This window comes from Gymnogyps californianus, chromosome 4 (genome assembly GCF_018139145.2).
Source record: "Gymnogyps californianus isolate 813 chromosome 4, ASM1813914v2, whole genome shotgun sequence".
Lineage (NCBI taxonomy): Eukaryota > Metazoa > Chordata > Aves > Accipitriformes > Cathartidae > Gymnogyps > Gymnogyps californianus.
In genome coordinates this window covers 50,961,936-50,983,926 of record NC_059474.1, presented here as the reverse complement: position 1 = coordinate 50,983,926, position 21,991 = coordinate 50,961,936, and the positions used below count along the sequence as shown (strand labels likewise).

Sequence of the window (21,991 nt, the reverse complement as noted above, 5' to 3'; positions counted from 1 at the left end):
ATTCAGCAGAACCGCTCAGTTTGCTGGAGAACTGCAGAAAAAAACAGCTCACAGCTTCGGATGGGGTAGTTAAAATACAGGTAAAATCCTACAGAAGGACAGATTTGAACGTATAACAGCTAAAGCTGGCTGGCAGTGCCTTTCAGCCGGTGGGGGGGGTTGCAGCACCCAGGGATGTTTGTGTACCTGGACGGGGATGCTCCTCGACTTCCCGGCAAAGCGCAGAGCTGGGCTGGAGCGGGGCAGTGTGGTGCGCAGAACTGGGCCAGGCAAGGGAGGGCTGCATCTTCCCGCCACCTTGCAAGCAGGGACGTGCCGCTGCGGCTGGGAGCCCGTGGGTTGATTTGCTTTGGCACGCATCCGATACGGCGCCAGCTCACCCAAAAAAAAAAAAAAAGCAGCTTCCTTTCCCTGCCCAGTGGCTATTCCCTTTTCAGAGCTGCTCACAGCAGGGGACTCCCAGGCTAGGAAAATGGCCGCTGCTTTCAATGGCAAGAGCAGAACAAGTCCCATGTAAAGTTTGAAATTTTGCCAACCATTAACACTCCGAAAATACCCTCTAATGTGGGGAGAGATGCATTGGGCTGGGAGCCTAATGGTCCACCAGTTTCAAGCATCTGCTTCCTGCTGATTTTCCTGTGATTCACAGCTAGCAATTGCCCATAAACTTCCCTCACCAGCAACTGTCTTCACTGATCTTGTAGCTAAACTACTGAGGGTTGCCCAACATGACTGGTGCTGGAGCAGAAACTTGATGGTGGGTCCGTGCCGGTGGTGCACTGACCCATTCCGGTGGTTCCTCTGGTGGCAGAGGAGAGTTGTGTCCGTGCAGGTCAGCTAGCAGCGTCCTGAAACACCAGGGGGAATTCTTGACCGGCTGCTGTTGAGGATGAGTTGGTAGTAACGTCCCATGCCACATATTGGGTGCCACGGTGTGGCTGTGGCCATATCTTTGAATTATTCTGTGCCTCAGGTCCCCAGTCCAGCCTCACCAGGCAGCATCGAATCAAGAAAGAGGAGAAAAACAAAAAAAAATGCCCTCAAACCATCAGGGTTATTCTGGCCAGCACTGAGCAGGCCCAGGGTTTAGTGTCTTTTGGAAGGACTAGAGCAGCATATAAGCCCTTTATTAAAACCAGGACCCCCAGCACAGTGACAGGAAAGGGGCCGAGCCTTCTTTTTTGGTTTTCCTCCATGATTGCAGGGCTCAGGGATGCTGAACAGAGTGCAGACAGCCAGGCCAGATCAGAGGGCAGGCGAACATGTGCTATGCTGCCCGTGCGTTAGCTGGGGAGCGTGCACTATGCTGTGAGCGTGGGGTGCATGCCTGCAATGCCACAGCTGTGCGTTGGGTGCACTGCGCAAGCGCACGCTATGCTGCAAGTGCGTGCTCCTGGAATCTCCACTTAAAAATTACTGCCCCTTGGCAGTTTCACCTCCTGAGTCCCTGCTTAAGGCAGCACACACCTGCGCCAGCACTCGGGAGGTGGTCCTGCCACTTTGTAACCACCCAAGGCACTGCCGATGTCCCTGTCCCTGGCACCCACACCACCGGACCGGTCACCATCTTCCCATGCAACTTTTTGCTGCAACTCTCCTTCGTCTGTTTGTGATGGCAACAAACCCAGCCGCAAACCTCATCTGTCCCCTCACCTCCAGCACGGCCTCTGCTGCAGATGACAGCAGTGTGAGTGCTCTGACCTATACAGGGCTAAAGGAGACCAAGAATGGCTCCTTTGACCAGCCTGTTGGCAAAGGACAGGCTCAGCCACCTGGCTTGAGCCCGAGGGTGTCAGAGCACTGCTACGACATTGCCTTGCTGCAGGTCTGGTTCTTCCAGCAAAGGAGGGAGATGCAGGGAACTCAATTTACCAAGCTTAAAAATACAACCTGGCCAAGGGAAAGGTCTTGCCCTTCTAGAATTACCTTTTCCGATGTGTAGGTTATATTGTACATGAACAAGATAAAGCCACTTGTGTCAGCATGGCTAAGCTTTAAAAACAAACAAACAAAAACCAACCACCAAACCAAAATCGGGCACCTAGCATTTTGGCTCCTTCAGAGGATCAGCAAAGACTGAATAAGGCAGCTGAATTAAGACATGAGCTTGCTCTGTCCCCATACAAGCCGGCAGGAAGCTAAGCCATCCCCTGCTTGAGCTAATTCACCTTCTGGGCATCTTGGTGTGTGGGCAGGAACTCACGCTGGCCTGCAAGGTACCGCGGAGCCATGCACTTGTGCTCGGCTACCCAGTTCTATAAAAAAACAACTTAGCATAAAACAGCTTCTAAGTGTGTTTTCAGCCTAGCAGGTTTTATCCTGGTTTTCTATCAGGAAAAAACTAGCAGGTTTTCTGCCAAGGTGCAAGGGGCTAGTCAAAGATAAGGATGACCTGACTGCAGGTTTAAGGGAAAATGGTTTCTCAGGTTGCCAACCCACTTGTGTTCTCTCGTTTCAGCTAGCTTGTCCCCAGAACACCCTCCTGGGGGTGGGGGGGCAGCACTAGCTGGTGGTACAAAGGGCAGGGCCCCCTCTATCGATCCAGTTTGAAATCATTAACTCGCACAGCACAGGCAAAGAGGCACACAAGCACCCAGACCCTGCCATCCCTATGCCACGCTCTCAGAGCATCTCCCTTGCAGTCCGTGGGCAGGCTTGGGTACCACTCCTGTTCCCTGTCTTTACACCAGCTTTACCATAAACTGCATACACACCGTCTACAAGACTTCAAGGGGAGCGAACCAAAAGCTGCCCCTTACCCAGGTGATGACAGCCCCTGCCACCCTGCAGCCTTCCAAGGCTATGTCCTGTGGTAGCGGTGCACCCTGCTCTTTGCTGCTTGACTACTAACTGCATGGCTCAGAAACCCAAATTCCCACTGACAGACTAAGACGACTCTGGGAGGGCATTGCTTATGAGAAAACATTTATAATCAGAGAAGACAAAAGCTCACTTCTTGTGCTTCTAGGAGCGTCCCAAATTGTTCAAAGCTGCAGCAGCTGCATATACAACTATCCCCACAAGTTCATCAGATGTCGTTTGCCTTGATCCCTTGGCAAACAGGAGTTGTGCTGTGTTAGAAGAAGGTAAGAATGACCAAGCCCTAGAGGGCAGGTTAGCATCATGCGCTAATCCAGCTCAGGTTTTCTAAAAGGGCCAGGCTGGCAGATGAGAAGTCACCCTTGCAGGCTATACCAGGCTCCAAGGCTCTCAAGACATTTTCAGTATCTATATAGACAGTATCATAGCCGTAGGGATGATGGGTGACATCATAGTATTTATAAATCTACTGTTAATTCCCCAAATGAGACAGCGCCAGAGACCCTTTTGGAATGCAGGGGAACCGCCACGTGCATTACCTCTGAAACTCAAATTTCAGTTCTGCAGCTTCCATCAAGTTGCATTTCGTTTCTTCTCACGTGGCAGGGAATATGCCTTTCATGTCCATCGGGCTTGTCCTGCCAAGTCACAAACAGGTCCAGCATTAAGTCTGAACCTCATCCGTATGCGTACCTCTCGCTGAAGCGGGCAGGGAAATGAAGACAGTATGTTGAAATGGAAAAAAAACCTATTTCTGGAGCTGTTGTCCCTGTCTGCAGTCGAGTCTGTGTGTGCAGGCACATGGCATCTATGTACTGGCTCCCCCAGACCGTGCTGGCTTGAGGTCTTGAAGAGCTCTGTCAATGATGCTCCTGCCTTTAGTTACAAATGGCTTTCATAGCCATTAATAAGTGGGAGATAGAAGCTGCAAGTTCCTTAATAAAGTTTATTTAATCATAACTATGCTTAGGAAAATACACTTGTAAGGGTTAATATAATGCAATTTAGTTTAACTTTATACTACATTTTGGACAAAAGACTTCTTATACATGTTTTAGGTAAAAACAGGATGTATGATCTGGCTTGTTTTACATCTATTACAAACGTAGAAAAGACTGTCATGCACTACAGTAGAGAGAGCATGAAAAAAAAATTACCTTTGGTTTAATTCAGAGAATACAAGTATTGCACTGTAAAAGCATCAAACATGGTGCAACTAAACATCATAAACATGTTTCCATGCCAGCTTACAAAAGTTTGTTAGCTAGTGTAATTTCAGAGGGGGAAAATATATGTACACATAAAACAATTCCATTAGCTATTTGGATTCTGTTAATATTGTATGCACGCCACTTATCTACACAACTGACATTCAAGAAAACTCTTGAATTTGATTTAATACCTTTCAGCTAGATTAAATCTGTTGAAATCAATGACGTTACCGTATCTTAACTGGCCTGTCAGTTGTTAAACATTCTTCTTCTTTAAACAACTGAAGTTCCAGCCTAGATCATCAAAATCCAGAAATAGCAATTACAATACCGTGGATTATTAATGCCTAGCTACCCACTTCTAGACCATTTCTCAGGGCAGTTACATTGAGTGTATAGATTCATACAGCAAAAGCCCCAAACACCACATTGCTCAACTGAGGGCTGGCAGTGTAGGGGTATCAGTGTGCTCACCCTTCCAACCACATATTGGAGGCTGAACACTCGTACGGGTATTATTGCCAAGAAACACAAAAATGCTAGCAAAACCAACACAAAATAATTTAAGAATATTGAAAAAGACAAAAAAAAAAAAGGCATCATTTAGAGGGAGATACAGCAATGTAAGACCACCGTATATGGTGGGTTACCTGACCTGCACCCCCCCTCAAATACTCAATATTAGCAATGTCTAACATTTTAGGTACACATAATGCATTACATCCTTGCTGCTTTACCATAACGTACTCCCAAACCTTGGTCTTAACCAAGCAGAGAATTCCAACACAGTTCTGCACCAACATTAGGTATTTCAGGACGTTGTTGATGGGTCTCAGATAGAAAGAATCAACTTTTCTTCTTCTTAATATGTTAATAATTTATTTTCAGTTTCTAATCTTGTGGTGAGAAACACTGCCGAACAGGAGCTGACTGTCGTCTTCAAAGAGTTCTTGTCAGATCAAGCATTGAAACCTTGACCACTTCACAGAAATGTGCAGCAGAGTATCTCAGAGAACCACATCTTTGTTTTTATCTCATAGAGAGAGATTTAAAGTCAGTTAACACCATTATTTTCATTTAAAAACAAACCAGAAAAATTGTCAGGCCAGTCCACAAGTTTATTTGAACATAGCTAAAGTCCTTGAAGTCTCTCACAAGATGGCAAAGGCTCTTCGCAAGGATATGAAGGGAGCTATAAAACCTCTACACAGTACTGGAATTCCCAGCATCTGCTCACATCGCTCACAAATGGTGGCAACATTTATATATAAAGGAAACACTATTATGAAGAAAAAAAAATACACCTAAGATTATTACAACTGGTTGTTTAGGAAAACAATTCAACTAGGTTTATTTTCTTAATGTTTAACATAAATATAGTTGCAACTTGATCTTCAGTTGACAATGATTGTCGCAGCCAAGGTAAGGATTGAACACTATCTAAGCAAACAAAAACTCACTATACATTATACAATTTATTTCTGCCACGAGGGATGCCTTCCCTCTCAAATCTTTGGCCTCCTATTACCAATCTCTCCCAAAAGCAGAAGCAATGTAGCATTGTTGCTCTCTACTCATTCAAGGCAGTGGGTTTGTTTGGAGGGGAAGATGCTGTGGGGACATGCAGAGAAGCATAGGGTTTATTCCAGAGCTTACATTGAGAGTATTTGCCATAAAGTGCTCTGGCAAATACTGCCCGAGCTCCTCAACTCCACTCTCCAAATAGCACCTGCCTCCAAACTTGCTTCTTCAGAGTTGACAACCAGACAAGCTGCCCCCCACTGCTCCCACTGGAAAGGCGGCTAATGACAGTCAGAAGAGTGCACAGACGGGACTGGAGGGTTTTGCTTTTTCCCTGCTGGTTTGGATTTTGTTTACATTTTGCCACTGGTTGGCTACAAGCAGCAAGTATCTCTCTTGTGTTTGTGCGTGCCAGAAATTAAACCTGTTCAGAATTAAAAACTCCTGGTATGACACGTAGACCTGAGATGACACTCTGATCACTTGTGTTTTTCTCTCTGGATGGAAGCAGGATGATTTTATTAAATGCAACTTGAATGAATAAGGAGCAGGAATTCCTACAGTTTTTAATGCCAGGTTTGTTGCTTACCAGTTGATTTATCTTTATTTGTTTTTTTTGGTGTGTCAGATGTTAGATTTTGATGAACCATACTTCTATCACTGCTACTGTTTTTTTTTTTTAAGCTTATGAAGTTTGACTGTTGTCCACCACAGAAATGAAAAGGAGAGGAAAAAAAAAAACTATCATCTGGACTTGCAAAATCTGCAGACCATTTCCACTGAGTATTTTTCTTTCTGGTGATCCCAAATTATAAATTAGAATTTATTACTCTGTATGTGTATTCAAAATATCAGAAGTGGCATTTCCATGACAAAACAAATCCTATAAAATAGTGTTTTGAAATTGCATTGGTATCCTTTTGCTCAAGAACTATACAATTTTAAAGCCAGTCAAAAATATATAGCCAAGCAGTTCAGAATTTCAGCAACTTCATGCACAACTAATAATACCCCAGGAAAACAAGAAAAATCTGCAGTAAAGAGCATCACAGAAAACTGTCCCAGAAAACTGTCCCATGGTAAGCAACGAATCTGAACGTTTCCAAAGAAAAAAAAAAACTTACACAAACAAAACCAAACATGCATATATAAAGTGTACATGTACTGCACAAGCGCTATTCCTAAAGGATTAAACTGCATAGGTAAAAATCAAAACCAATGTGCAATATTTTAAGCCCTTAAAGCACAATTAAAAAAAAAAAAAGCAGAAATTAAAAACAACAAACTTGCTCCCCCACAACAAAGCCAATTACATATCATAGTCATTAAGATATTAATCAAGACAGAGGTTCTCCAATCAAAAGTTGGAAGGACTACTCCCAAATTTTGGCTCACCATTCACACTTAGGGGATCTGAAATGTACGTTCACAATTATAATTATCTTAAACAGTTATGTTCATCACTAGCCAACTTTGATTTCTTTTACAAAGTGCTCTTTATGTAAGAGAAGCTATCTTCCTGGTAGAAAAACCATCAAGTAGTTTAACACTTTGAACATCAAGACACATCGAGAAGAACTAAAAAAAAGGGGGGGAAGGGAAGAGGGGCGAGAGAAGGAGTTGGCTGCTAGAACAAAAAGCAACTAATGCCAATGGCTCTAAAAATATCCAACTTGTGTATTGTTAGCTACAGTCTTGTTCCTAAAACTCACTTGATAAAAGAATTGCATGAGCTAATAGACTAGAAGCTTACACTGACTTTACAGGAGACAACCTCGTACACCCTACCTGCCTTCTCCAATGAAGAAATCCAATAGTTAATGAGTTCACCATTACACAAAAAGTTGTCAAAAATATTTTCAACTTAAAAAAAAACCTAAACCAAAAAACAAACCAATGCAGACACTAAAGCAAACCGTGCTTAAAAAAAAAAAAAAAAAAATCTACAATATCTGTACATAAGCTGTATAAGATCTTACAAAAGAAGGTTCCCCCAAACCACAGCGATTTCTACTCCTGCCCTTTTGTTGCCTTCTCAAGATAATACACATTGACTAAGTGGCGATTGAGGTGCTTGCTGTATTCACCTTCCTTTTTAAATGAGCGGTCACAAAAAATGCACACATAGTTCTCCCTGGCCACTGTGGTGTCTGCAGCTCCTTGTGATGTCTTTGGACTTGTTTCCTCTTGTACTGAGCGAGCACCATTTAACCCCGAGTCATCGCTTCCTTCTGATATGTTGTCACTTATGTCGCTGCCTTCATGGCTGTGGATGCCCTCATCCTCATCCATTTCCTGAGATTCATTCACTGCTGTGTTACCCGGAGATGATACAGCCAGAGCTACTTTAGGGCTTTGCGTACACCCTTCCGGGGGTGCAGGTGCCGGCACGGCATCTCCTGTTGGCTCTGTCGCTGGCAGGCACGTCTTGGTCAGGTCCATCAGGTCTGAGTTACTCACAGTTTCTGCCACAAAGGTTTCCTCTGGCTCATTCTCAGGCGCCAGATCTGGTACCACATCCATGGGCACATCCAAGCTTTTTTCAGAAGACACTGCATCGGAAGATTCCTCAGAGCAAGCGTCTTGCCTTCTGTCCACCCTTCTCTCCTCCTCTTTTTCACCAACAGTGTGTTCACTCTCTCCTGCTGCAGCAGGCATTTCTTGGTCCTCTACCTCCGCTTCTGTGTTTGCATCCTGAGCTGGCAGACAAAGCTGCCCTGGGTCTTGCATGCAGCTTCCTTCGGCATCAGTGCTCTCCCCCTTGAGAGCGTGACCACCATCGTTGTTTAATACTGCTGTGTCAGTGGGATCTTGCTCCTTCTGGTCGCTGGCCTCAGTGTCAGACTTCATGCATCCATCTTCTTCTGTGATATGACACTCATCTGGCATCTCCTCTTCCTCGATCTTCTCCTGATCGAGCTTACTGCTTTTCTTACTGTGCTTATTTTTCAGAGCTTTCTTTTTTCTGTTTTTCTTGAGGCAAGAATTTTGCTTTTTAGGCTCCTCCTCTGGTACATCATCACTTTTTTGAGCTTCCTGGCAGTCTCTGGGTTTAGCTTCCACTTTCTTTTTCTTTTTTGTTACTGCTGAGGTATCATTTGCAGGCTCTTGCTTTGAGGAAATTACTTCAGCCTCTGCCTTTCTTTTGATCTTCTTTGTTTTACATGTTTTGTCAGTATTTTTCTCAGTTTTAATATCCACCTCTTTGTTTTCTGAGGCTGATTTCCGACTTCTGGTTGTGACCTGGCCTGCAGAAACATTGCTCGTCGGCTTCTTTTCCTTTGCCAAATTATCTTTTTTCTCCACTTTCACAATTTTCTCAGGTTTTTTTGCAGGTGAATCCCCTTTCGTTTGTTCCTTCTCTGCTTTGTCATTAATGCTCTCAGAAAAGTCAGCTTCGCTCTTTTTAGTCCGTAGCTTCACCTTTGAAACATCCATGGTGATGTCAGAACAATCGGGATGCCTGGATTTGATGTGATACTGCAGGTTACATTTTTTAGATGCTGCGTAATCACAAACAGGACAGAGAAACTGGCGCGGATTGACGTGGAGCTCAACGTGCTTTTTGAAATTGCTGCGGTCAGCTGTTTTGTAGTCACAGTGTGGGCAAGTCAGAGGCTTCGGCCCATTGTGAACCTGCCTTGCATGACGAGTTACTTCATGCTGGTTTGAGGCCACATAGCTGCACTGATCACATTTGAATGGCTTCTCACCTAAGGAAGGAAGGGCGGAAGGGAATGATGGTGATTATTAAGCATGGGGGTGGAGGGGCAATCAGTTCCCGCTAATACAGATACAGAAATATGAAACTCAAAAAGAAAAAAAAAATTATCCATGCGCCTTTAAAATTAAGTGAGGTCAACATAAGAAATCCACAAGTCACAAACACATTCACAAGACACCAAGAACAAAATACAAAAAAAGAGAGAAGGGGTGAGGGTTGGGAGGAAGGGGATCCAAAACCAAACAAGCAGTAACAACGTCACAGGTTCTGGCTATGCATACATACCGGCAGAGATCTCTCTACAGTAATATTAGCAAATGGAATCCATACCCAACTGGTCCATTGAATGCATTGTAGAAAAATGGAAATGTAACATTTGATGAATAGCAGTTTCACACAAACGTTTCAATAAAGTCCAACTTTACACAGATTTAGCATACTTCATGTTTGCATTGAAAAAGAAATGAGGGAAAAGAAGCTAGCAAAAACCAAAGCACGTGAAAGGGGCACACTGCTCAGATGATCTTTACCTCTGATAATTCAGTTCACTATTATGGTGTCTGAAACACATGACGTACTGGCTGCAGGCTACTCTCGGCAAGCCAACCAGATGCAGTCCAAAGCCATCATGTTACTACTGAAACCTGCATTTACAGTTGCGCAATGACTTTTGCAGAAGTGTTCCTGAAATGTTCTGCTTAGTGCATGCCACTGCAGCAGAAGTGGCTTTCCATTTACACATCAAAGCAAATAGGAAAAACACTTCTAGCGCAGCAACTGAAGTCCAGAAATACTTTGAGAACATCTGTGCATGTGCAAATTCAGCTGAGGAATTTGGGATGCTCCTGAGCTCTGAACCAGCATCTCAAAACTGACCTGCAGAACTAATGCATGCAACTTCTAAGTACGTTGAAAATCCACTCCAGCCCCTCCTGCTCACAGCACAACAGTGCTTCTCCCACCCCTGCAACCCACTGCCCCAACACTGCCCATACTCATGCTGCTCCTCTGCAGCACGACTCCGGAGACCAGAGCCAGCCTGCAGCGAAGATGAAGTCACTGTGACTGTGGTGTCTGTTTGTCAGTTAGCCACATGGCTGATCTGCAGCGCCCTCACAAACTCTATAAAAGGCTGTGCTGCCTCCCTGGCAGGAAGGATGGGGACACTTAAGAGTCTAGATCATTTCACGTCTGCCTGCAGCATCTCTTTATTATTTAAAGAAGGGTTACTTTGATTCCCTATCATCTTCAGCCTATTCTTTCCTTCCTTCCTTCCTTCCTTTTTCCTCCCCACTTCCTGGTGACATTTTCCACAAGTTTAAGCTTGATGTCCTTCACCGCTCATCCTTCTCACAAGTATGGACCTTTATCGCCTACACTTCAAGGAGCAGTTCCATGTTACACAGAGTGAGGACAAGAACAGCCTCTCTCTTACATACACATGAACAAGCTGTTGTAACTGCACGGAGTGCTCAGAGGTAGCTGCAACAGGCTAACTCAAAGGTTGCATGTGAAGAGTTTGTGTCCATCACCTCTACTAAATCCAGGGGTTTTGTTGCACAAGTGGAAAGGACATGTACCAAGATGGCTAAGAACACAGCTGTGAAGTAAGCTCTAAACCACTGTCGTTCACTGTCTGACATTTGAAGAAAGCTCCAGCACCAGTTTGCCTTAAAAGGCCAGCCTGTGAACTGCAGGAGTCCAGAAATTGCCACAGAAAAGGTTCAGCTGCCTGGGCAATGTGGCACGACATGCAACAGAAGTTATGAGAGCTATTAACAAAACACCCCTGATAGCAAGAGTCCTATGTGCACTCCCACTTCTGTCAGCACAGCTCACGCCCTCCCTCCCAGACCTTTGAGTCAAGGGCCAAGGGCAGATCCCACTTCTCATCTCCTTTGGATTTGAGACTTCCTCGCACAGACTCATCTCCTTCAGATTTGAGACTTCCTTGCACAGAGAAGGGGAGAGTAAGATGTTCATGAAACGGTTTCCAGGCTCAGTATTGACCAAATCATTGGTAAATTCGCGTTTAGCCCAGAGGTTCAGCCAAAAATGATTTTTGTTTCTGGAAGCAGAATACTTCATTCACAAAATTCTCAAACCAAAATACTGGCACGTCATTTTAAAGCTGGCTGTTTTTAATGGGTCCAAACCTCCCCTCTACTACAGTTAAAATTGCCTGCCTTCTGGTTTCAATTAAAAGCCTCATCTATTGAAATTGAAACAATTACTGTTCAGGAGACTTTCACTACTGTTTGCTAGGATTAGGAATTCACCTAGGTCTGGTCAATTCAGATATTAGCAAACCAAAAGCACAGGCTGAGATCTACCTGAACTCCCCTATGAGGGTCACAAAGGACAACTGTGCTTGTGTCTAGCATGCCTATGCTGTTGCAACTCACAAAAATGCTATTAATTCATTCAAAAAGCGATTCACAAGACAGCAAGAGCAGATGTTTGTAACACCACAGCTTATGACCAGTAATGGGAAACAAAGGCTAGCAAAAATTGCTAATTTGGTTTTTAGTGCCACAAGACCGAGTCACTTGTGAACACCCTCTGAGTTTGCTTTTTTCTCCTCTGTGTCTCCTTGCCATAAGCAGACACTATTTTACATCTTTCTGTAACACTAAACAAAAGCTAAGGGTTCCTTCAGAACCCCTGGATGAGATGAAACCGCAGACATCACAGAGGAGACTCTCAGCTGCTCAAAATTTTCCCAGCTTCATTGATTTGAACTGAGTTATGGCAGCAGACAGAAGACAAGAATCTGCTCCTGTATCATCACAATGTTGCATTTGCTACTAGATTACTAGGACTACTAGAGCAGCCCTATGAACCCCAGAATACACCTTGGAAAGTAAAAGGGAAAGAAAAAGATATATTCCCCTGTTATCACTTTTATTAATGATACTTAGCATTTCCTTAGCAGGTAAAGACAACCTTCCCTGTTAGGAGCTAAAACTCAGGCTGTACTGGATGAGATGACATCTCACACAGAACTGGGCAGCCTGCTCTAAGTGGCCCTGCTTGAGCAGGGGGGCTGAACCCAATGACCTCCAGAGGTCCCTTCCAACTTCAACCATGCTGTGATTCTGTGAACCATCCCCTTTTCCTGAGTCATGCTGCTGCCGCCCCTTACCAACCTGAGTGGGTGCGCATATGCCTGGTTAAATGGGTCTTCTGAGAGCTGGAATAAGGACACATAGCACATTGATAAGGTCGCTCTCCTGCAAAAACAAACAGCAAATTAGTTACTGAAACACAGCTGATTCCCAAACTTGGTTACCAAGCCATACATGTGAGGCTGTCACAGATCCCCAAGTTGTATTTGAGGGCATATTATCTCTCAGCAAAAGGGACACAGTGAGAAGCATATGCCCGAGCTGGACCCGTGCAATGTGTCATGCCTTATGAACGAGGTTAGTGAAGGGGCAGAACGTGAGAGAGGCACATCCTCATGTCCATCTGGGGTCAGGCAGTAACCTCAGGCAAAGGGTGATGAGGACAGCCACCTTTAGGAAGCCCTAAGCCACCAGAGCTGACTTTCCTACAGTATTTTCTCCCAGCAGTCAGAAGATGCACAAAAGATACAGACCCTGTAAGAAACCAGATATGTTCTTGCTTCACATAACACCTTACCTGAAACCTCCATGTTTAATTTGGATTAAGATGGGGAGCAACCATCCATTCAGCATGGATTTGCCAGAACACAAGCGCAGACAGAGACTGGGTCTCAACTTCCAAAGTTTTATTGGCAGAGTGAAATTAGCTTTGGAGCATGGAAAAGCATGATGCCCTGTGCTCAGTGAAACTATGCTGCTAGCAAAAGCTCAAGTGTAGCAGCAACATTTATTTTGAAGACTCAAATCCCTCTGCCTGCAGAGTTATTGTTTCTGGAGAACTAATGGAAACTAACCTGTCATAAATTAGGTCTCCACAAGGGACAGTTAGCTTGTGTAACTATCAGTACAACAATACTTGAAAATCCTTTTCAAGTGAAGACAAGCCCCAAATAAAGGCAGACATTTTTAGAATTAACATCTGTTAGGCAGGTCCAGATAAGTACCAGGGGTGTTTGCCCCAAACTGCTAGCACAGCCGAGAGATCTAGGTGGCCTTGTCTCCACTACAAGTTGTAAAAACACTTTTTAGTCTCGGGTGAATACCCCCAACAGAAGAGGGGAGTGAAGCTGGGAAGGAAAAAATCAGTTACTCGGTTGTAATATTTATTCTAGTCAGAATTACACTACAGCATTTTGCTACATCAGTTGAAGCATACAACCAACGTGTTCTCCAAATCACTGAGACCTGGACGTCAGCAAAAGCCCTGCATACAGGCTATTTGTTCACTTTCAGAGGCATAGCTCTATCTGCAGCAGCAAAGACCTTCATCTGCCAGTATGTGATGTGAGGCTCCACTGCTGGCCTTTGCCAAAATAGCAGTAGCAGTCGTCTTTGTAATGCAGACTAATCCCATATTTCTTCGTCCCATCAAACATTTAGACTACCGTTCTTGATTAGATCAGCAGTTTAAGGGTAAATTCACCCTAACAACCATAACTCCCCTCCCCTGCCAGTTAAAACAAGGTAGGAGATTGGTGCAATACACACAGTAAGATTAAGTCATGTACAAGCAAGGGGTAGTCCTTTTGTTACAAAGAAATGGGTTTGGTTTTAAACAACTCCTTACAATCTGAAAATATGTGGCCAAAAGGTCCTGGAATATTCAGTCATCTCTTCTTCCCATTACCTGAAATTTCATATCTTTAAAGTTACCTACAACGTTAGGAATGCGGAGAGGGCTTTCTTTCAGGTATTTTATATAGGATACAGCAACAAAACGTACTAGATTTAAAGTATGATGAATGCAACTAATTTAAAATGTGTTATTGCCACTTGAGAATTAAATGCATGACTACATTGTAAGGGCTGTTTTATAAAATGCTATTCCCCAAAGGATTTTTATTGTAATTTTACAAGCTCATTATATGCAAACAAGCCACCAAAAAAACCTCTCCACAAGACACTTAAAGAATAAGCCCCAGCCTAGCAAAAGCTTAAGCAGGCACTTAACTCTATGCAAATGAACAGGCAGACTGACATCAGTGAACAAGTTTAAGATCATCTCTTTATAAAGCTCTTCTTGTAATGCCATTAAAAGTTTTGTCTGCTTGAAACGAAACTGCTTCCATCAAACTTCCAGCACCGTGGCAAGCGAGAAAGATCCCCTATGACAACCAAAATAAAAAAAATGACAGCCCAAAGCTACGCACTGAACACTGCAACTGCCTGAAGTAGATGTCTTATTTATGTAGCCCTGCAGATGATTTTCAATTAAGTTTTCTAGAAATTGCTTCTAACAAGTAAAATGGAAAAAATTGAGAACAATGCTGCACTGTCTTGCATGTAGTACAGTTCCAGAATCAGCAGTGTGGATAGTTGAGGTAAATAAAGTCAAAACTTGGTCTAAGATGTCTAATGAACACAAACGAGTCCAGGTAGATCTGTCCCTGACACAAAGGGTCCTTTCTGCCCCATCAGCAGAGGAAGGGATGGATGGCCCTGAACATCTCCAGCCACCCCCTCCTGGGCAGCAGACAGGCTCTTCCAGATGTAGCTTTCCCAGCTGACAAGCTTATGACCATCTGCAGGGTCCTTAAACCACCTCTCTGCCCAAGGTCCCCCACATTTGTCAGCAGCCTGCCACACAAGCACTGTCACAAGCTGCAAGGTATCTTCCAGTACTGGGCGGGTTCACGGACACCTGCTTTCCAACATGGATGCAAGCAACAGGCAAGCAGATAACCTCTGCCTGCCTTCCCGTGGTCCCCAAACATGCAGAGGATACGTATTTCTCCCACCATGCAAGGTACTAGCATGCAGCCCGCTTCCCTGCTCCTGGCCATGTGCTCTGGCATTTGTATGTGTCCTTAGTAAGTCGATTCAGTTCACTAACCAGCAGAAAACCAGCTTGGGGAAGAGGAAAGGAGTATTTTACTGCCATTTTAGTGAGCTGAATCAACCAGTCCCAGGATACGGGGAGAACACTGAGACTGCCTTTCTCCAGCAGCAGCAGAGCATCTGCTCCTGTGAAACTGCACATTCTGTACAGAGTCAGTGCTTCAGAAAACTGGATGGCTCAAACACAGCAGAATCCAATTATCTGCAAGGAGGCATTTTCCCACACAGAAAAAGTCAGGTGAAGTACAAAAAATAGGAGAGAAAGAAAAGTGTCTATCCAAAATTATTTAATCTATTAGCAATCAGGAAACCAAAGATACGAACAATTCCAACTTTCTTCTTAACATTCTGAACCCATAAAATAGGAAGAAAATGAAGCATGTATGTATCCCTCTCATTTTTTTTCCAACAAATATTTTTCTTAAGTTTTAAATGAAAACTATAATCCAAAGATATTTTAGTATAATTCAGACATTTTTTATTAAATTCAGTACTGTTATGTTAACAATCTGCAAATACTTTTGACTATAAAATATCTGTGGGTGTTTTTTCTGTTTTTTTGGGGGAGGTTGTTTGTTTGTTGGGGGGGGGGTTGTGCGTTGTGGTTTTGTTTGTGGTTTTTTAAGGCTATTGATTACACATTAATACCAGCAGAAACTTTTAGCCTGGTGTATAAATATACCTGCCAGTAGCTTATTCATTCTTCCTATACTCTTCCTTTAGTTTTAACACTCTCCCCCACAAAATCAATGTTACTGGAAACAAGGCATATTCCTAAATCAGTCTACTAACACACTTGAAAGATTTTTATCAAGTGAGAACTGGCTGAAAGATCTTAACTTTTTAGTTAAGACCTAGCAAAAAAACAACTACTAGGGTGGACTAAAAAATGCTGAAATCATAATCATAATCACTCATTTCAGCTTAATTAAAATAATGAAAAGACATGGTAAACCAAAGAACCAGAAACCTTGATTGTACCACTATTTTTAAAGGAGAAAAGAGGAACTGGACAATATCCTACACAGTTTAACATGCCGGATTTTTTTTTCTTTATTTTAATACAGTTCACTGGTAAATTGGTCAAATGCAGTGGTAACAGAGCGCTTCCTCAGCAAACATGCTTTCATGGTTAGTTCCTGTAAAACTCAACAAGAGCTTTCAGAGATCAGAGGGGGGACCTAATGTCATGTACAAACACAAGCAGGCATGAATTTAAAGTCGAGACGAATGTAAAACAGACAGGCCCTACAGCATAGGCTCACATTTGGCCATGAGTTCCCTGGATTATTTATTTAGTTTTTCTCCTATTATTTTGTCATTTTTACCTGGTCTATTTCCTGTTATCTCCCACAATACACACAAAGAAAACAAACTGGAGGATAAACCACACCATTTTCCCAACACCTCTCACAATAATCTTTGTTTACTTGTTTAGGAAAAAAATATTTAGACAGGACAGATTTTTAAACTGATGGTATCCTCTAAACAACAGCATGTGGCTATTGTTAAGAGAAGAATATGTCTTAACGTAGCAAAAATCCCAGCAGACCCTCCCAACCCCGTCAAAGCAGATACTAAAGCACGCTGACGAACGCAAACTTCTGCACACTTGAGCTCAAGCCCAGCCCCGAGGCCGCCCGAGCCCAGCCCTCCCCTTCCAGACAGCTGCAGACAACTGAACTGAAGCCTCCAAACCATTCATGTCACTGCTGTGACAAAACATGACTTCAAAGGAGAAATTCCCCAGTGTTTTGCTCAGCCGGCACAGCCTACAATAAAGGGGAACCGAGTCAGGTCAGCATGCTAGAAGATGGTTACCAAGTCTGACCTCTCCTCAGCAAGCCTTGACAAGGTGGAAATAAAAGCTGCTGAGAAGCTGCAAGAAAGGTCTGAACTGCCCTCCCGCTTCCACAAAAGGGAACAGGAGGCAAAGCAACTGTACCTCACCGCCCGAAGAGGTGAGGCGGCTACGACGTCCCCTCCTAGAAAGGAGCCTCAAGTTTGGGTATGCTTCAGGACTCCCCATGCGAGAGGCTGGTGAGGCTCTCTGATACAAAGCAAGGTATTTCCTCGATCACCTGCAGCCCCAGCTCACAGGACGGCAGCAACACTGAAGGTCCTCCGATTCCACTTGGTATAAACCAGAGTAGAAAGGGGCCTCACGCTTTTCCTTGAGATTACGATTACAAACCGACGTTAGGAGAAGACAGGAAATCAGGCCAAAGACTCCCTCGAGGGCTTCCTATAGGCCAACAGAAGTATGTGTCTACTTCTGGCTACTGCAGTGATGCAGACCTTAGAAAAAAAAAAGAGGCCCCTGTACATTAAGAGGAATTCATTCACTGGGAACACTACTCAGCTCTTATTCTGACTTTGTAGATGCTGGAGGGCTCCTTTGCATGTGTGTATCAGCTCTTTCTTCTCTGTAATTACAGCTTAGTCAAGTTGCAGCTCAGTCTGAAGGTACCATTTTCAAAACTACATATGTGATTTCGGCACCTTTTGTCAACCTGCTTGTTTTGTTTTTACAGTACATCAGGCTTTCGTGCTGTAGACCCTGACAATCACCACAGGCACACTTCTGTCATGCCCTCTTCAAAAAATTGGCTTAAAATTACTGAACAGGATGCTCTTCATCTCCTCTTGGGCCCCTGACATTGAGAGATTTTCTCAGTCCTCTAGGACTGCAGACTGGAGCTCAAACCAAATCCACACTTCCATGAGGCTACAACCTGGTAGCACCAAGAGGAGAGAGCGCAGAGCTTTATCAGGGTGGAACGAACTTTGCAAATAGAGGACTCTCGGCTTGCTTCATTCATCACAGTTCCTCAGTACTCTTACCATGCTTACATCAAAAAAGATGAAAGACTTACCCGTGTGAGTTCGAATATGTTGAATATAGTTGTTCTTCCTGTCTGAAAAATAGGAGCATTGTGAGCAGGTATACACTTTCCTGGGAAAATGATTTCTTAGGTGTTTCTTCCAGTGATATTCACTGACGGTAGTATAAGTGCATATGGTACACTTGTAGACTCTCTCATTTTCCCCTGCTTTGTTGTGGTGCTTCAAGTGAGCCAGATAGTGATCATATCTGTTAGTGTTATAGCCACAACGATCACAACGGATTGGGCCCTTAGAGAAATCCACCTCTTCTGCAGTGCAAGAATCAGACTCCTTCACCTGGGCTTGCTTTTCTGCATTTTCTTCCACAAAGAATTTCTTCGCACTGTGAACCCTGATATGATGCACAAACTCCTCTTCAGACTCTGCCTCGTACTGGCAAGGCTTACAACGAAACGGCTTGCTCTTCAAGCTCTTACACTTGTCCTCTGTGCTTTCTGGAGTACCCGGTGCTTCCAATGAGACATCTTTGTCCACACTGGGAGTCTTAGGAGGGGGGCAAGCAGCTGCACCTTGGGTTTCCACACTAGGAACTTCAAGAGAGCTTAATTCCACATTTTCAGGTGCTTCACGGTCACTCTCCGCAGCCTGGGTGTCTTCCATACCCTCTCCATCGCTGTCTGAGAAGTTGCTGTCCCCCACCGTCGTCAGTTCTGCCATTTGCCTCTCTTCTCCAACCAGGTAATCACAGCAGTTGCCATTGACTTCTCCTGTCAAGGCCACATTTGCCAACATAATAAGCTGAGGAGCTGCCAGCTCAGCTTTAGAAAGGTCGTGTAAGTCATACATGTCATTGGACAATGCCATACCAATATTAGCACTGCCAGGAAAGAGGCTGTTCCCACCAGACTGTCCCAGAACTTGAGTTGCCATGGCAGTAATTCTGTTGGAAGAGCAAAGGAACACCTGTAAGCACCCGAGTTGCGGAGAAACCTCCTCTGCTTCGTACCGTCCAAGCAGCCCTCCAGGTAGCACCAGAAAATTAAACCTCTTCGCTGAGGCACTGGGGCAGCAGGAGGCAGAACCCGGGGCGAGGGCTTCCCCGCTACCACAGGCCACGCTGGGCCTCAGGGGGCGGGTGGGGGTCCCGTTCCTCTCCCGAAAGGGCTGCCTGGTTCCGCCCTACGTGTGGTGCAGGATCCCACCGTGTGGAGGCCGGGCGGGGGGGTCACTGACAGCGGGGTCCCACGTCCCTGGTCCCGCAGGGCCCAGGCCGGGCTCCGGGCCGGCGAGTGCCCCCGCGCCGGGCCGGGTCGCGGCGCTGCCCGCTCCCACGGGGGCCGCCGGGACCCAGCAGCTCCCGCGAGGCCCGCCATGTCAGACACCGGGGGCGGCGCAGGCGCCCGCGGGTGGGTGCTGAGGCCGCCGGGCCCCGCCGAGGGCCCCCGCCCGGCTGCCGGCTGCCCGAGGGACCCCGCCGGGCCCAAGGCCGCCAACAAAAGGGGGCGGCCCGGCCCGGCCGCCGCCCCCCCCCCCGCGGCCCGGCGCGGCCCGGCGCACATCCGCCGGGGGAGGCGGCCGGGGGAGCCGGGCCGGGCCGTGCCCCCGCCGCCGCCGCCCTCCCTCCCTGCCAGGCATGCGGCCATTTTCTGCCTGCCCACACAAAGCGGCCCTCCCCGCGCTGCCCGCCGTCGCCCCCGGCCCGCCCGTCGCCGCCGCCGGGGGGGCCTGGCCGGGCACGGCCGCCCCGCCGCTCCCCCTGCCGCCGGCCCGCGGGGACGGGAGGCGAGGCAAGGGCTCGGCTTCCTCCTCCCCCCCGCGGCGGGCAGGGCAGGGCAGGGCAGGGCAGGGCAGGGCAGGGCAGCGGCCCCGGTGCGGGGGCGCGGGGTGGGGGAAGCGGCTCGGTACCGGCAAGGTCACGGCGGCCGCACCCACCCGGTGCCCGGCGGCGGGAGGGCGAGCGGCGCCCCGGGCCTCCGCCCGGGCCCGCGGCCTGGGGCTGCGCCCGGCCCGGCCCGGCCGCCGGCGGCGGCGGCGGCATCGCCTTCCGGCGGCGGCCAGGCCCGGCGAGCGCCCCCGCGGCCGGCGCGGCGCAGGCGGCGGCCGCGGCTCCTTAGCCGTGGTGCTGATCCCCCCGCGGCCCGGCCCGCCCCGCCGGGCCCGGCCGCCCCCGCCCGCCCGCCGGCCGCAGATCAGCCCTGGACAGCGCCTCTCGCCCGGCCCGGCCCGGCCCGGCCCGGCTCCCCCCCCCCCGCTCCCCCGGGCCCGGGCCCCGCCGGGTCCCGCCGCACTCACCGGCGGCGCGGGGCCGCCCGGCCGCGCGGCTGCTGCGGGGCGCGGGGCGGTGCGCGCGGGGCCGGGCGCGCGCGAGGCGGGGAGGCGCTGCTGGCGGCGGCGGCGCGGCGGGAGGCGCCGCGCATTCCAGCACACAGCGCGCAGCGGCGGCGCCGCCCCGCCCCGCCCGCCCCCACCGGCGCCGCGCGCCCCGCCCCGCCCCCGCCCGCGGCCTTGCGGGGGGGGGGGGAGGCGCGGGGCCTAGCGCGGGGGGGGGGGGCGATGCGGGCTGCGGGAGGGGCCGGGGCCGGTGGGGTCACCCGAGAGCAGGGGGGTGGTGGGGGGAAACGGGGCTGCGGCAGCGGTAGGGGCACCGGGGGCGGTAGGGGTGCGGGGGACCGAGGGGTCACACGGGGGAAGGGGGCCCGGCAGGGCGGAGCACCCCCCTCCGGCGCTGGCGTTCGTGGCCTCCACCCGCGGAGAAGGTTCATCCTGAGGGGCAGAACCGGCAGCGGCGGGGGGTGTGTGTGTGTTTCTCCGTGCCCGGCCCCGCTGCCGTGCTCTCCTTTGTCCCGTTCAGGGCAGACAGAGCTCGACTGACCAGCGCCCCGGTGCTGCCCGTGGCGTCGCCTTCACCGTGCTCCGCCGTGGCACGCGCCAGGCAGCTTCAGCGTTATCCGAATGGCCCTTAAAATGTAAAGCGCCTCAAGCAATCGCAGGACCCCAGACCTCCGTAGCGAGTCCTCTTTGTTCCAAAACCGGGGGGTAAAAAAATAACCGAAAACCAAACCCCAAGCAGCGGCTGTTGCCGGGCCTGGCCCAGCACCCGCTGGCTGCGGCAGGTCCCTACAGCGGGGAGCACAAGAAGGGCGGCCAGTCCTGGTTGGGTCGGCGATAAATTCCGGTCCTAAATGAGGAACCCAAACTTCCTACTGGTTCTTTCTTCTCTTGGGCGCTCGCGCGGCGCCTCGACATTAATATCCGAAAAGTCGCCGTGGGCCTGAAATTCTTCAGGTTGAGCCGATTTGTAAATCTCAAACCTTTCGGCGGGAGCCGAGTGCTTAATGAGCTGACATCACGGGGAGGCTGCAAAAAACCCTCTCCTTGTTTCATCTGGCCAGCTTCAAAGCGAGCTTTGCGGCACCGCTGGGCAGTGGGCGCAGAGATGGGGGCAGCTTCCCCGGCTGGCAAAGCGGAAACTTCTCCGAAATCGGGGAAAGCAAATGGGGTTTTTCCTAGATGCAAAAATAACGGGAGAATTCAAACTACGTCGGGAATTGTTGAAGGAGCGTTTAAGATATTTTGTCGGATGTTTTGTCAGATACTTAAATGGGGTAGCTAACGAGCATCCCTGATCCGTTCCTGTTTAGTCTGTATCCCAACAGGAATTTCAGCTCAGCTGAGCCCAGTGGGTGCCGATACTCCCGGGCCGCGTTTCAAGTTGTGGAACATTTTGAAGCTTCTCCCCCAGAGGGCTGAGGGATTTCACATGCCGTTTTCTTCCCCGGGTTTTGAAAGTTGTTTCTTTTCTAACCGTCGTCTGCGGAGGCTCTGACCGAACCAATCCCCCGGAGGCTTTAGAGCAGGGTAGAGGAGTTCGGCTTCAAAGCAACTGTACGGGTGTTTAATTT

The 21,991-nt window shown here is 47.8% G+C and overlaps 1 protein-coding gene across 1 annotated transcript; it reads right to left on the bottom strand.

The window, feature by feature from the left end:
- Positions 1-7,509: 7,509 nt before the first annotated feature.
- REST (RE1 silencing transcription factor) lies at positions 7,510-20,401 on the bottom strand. Its single transcript, XM_050895892.1, has 4 exons — positions 20,382-20,401; positions 18,119-19,029; positions 12,426-12,509; positions 7,510-9,265 (listed from the first exon to the last, which is right to left on the bottom strand). Exons 2-4 carry the CDS (start codon positions 19,017-19,019, stop codon positions 7,563-7,565), a joined length of 2,688 nt encoding a protein of 895 aa, XP_050751849.1. The 5' UTR covers positions 19,020-19,029; positions 20,382-20,401; the 3' UTR covers positions 7,510-7,562.
- Positions 20,402-21,991: the final 1,590 nt, after the last annotated feature.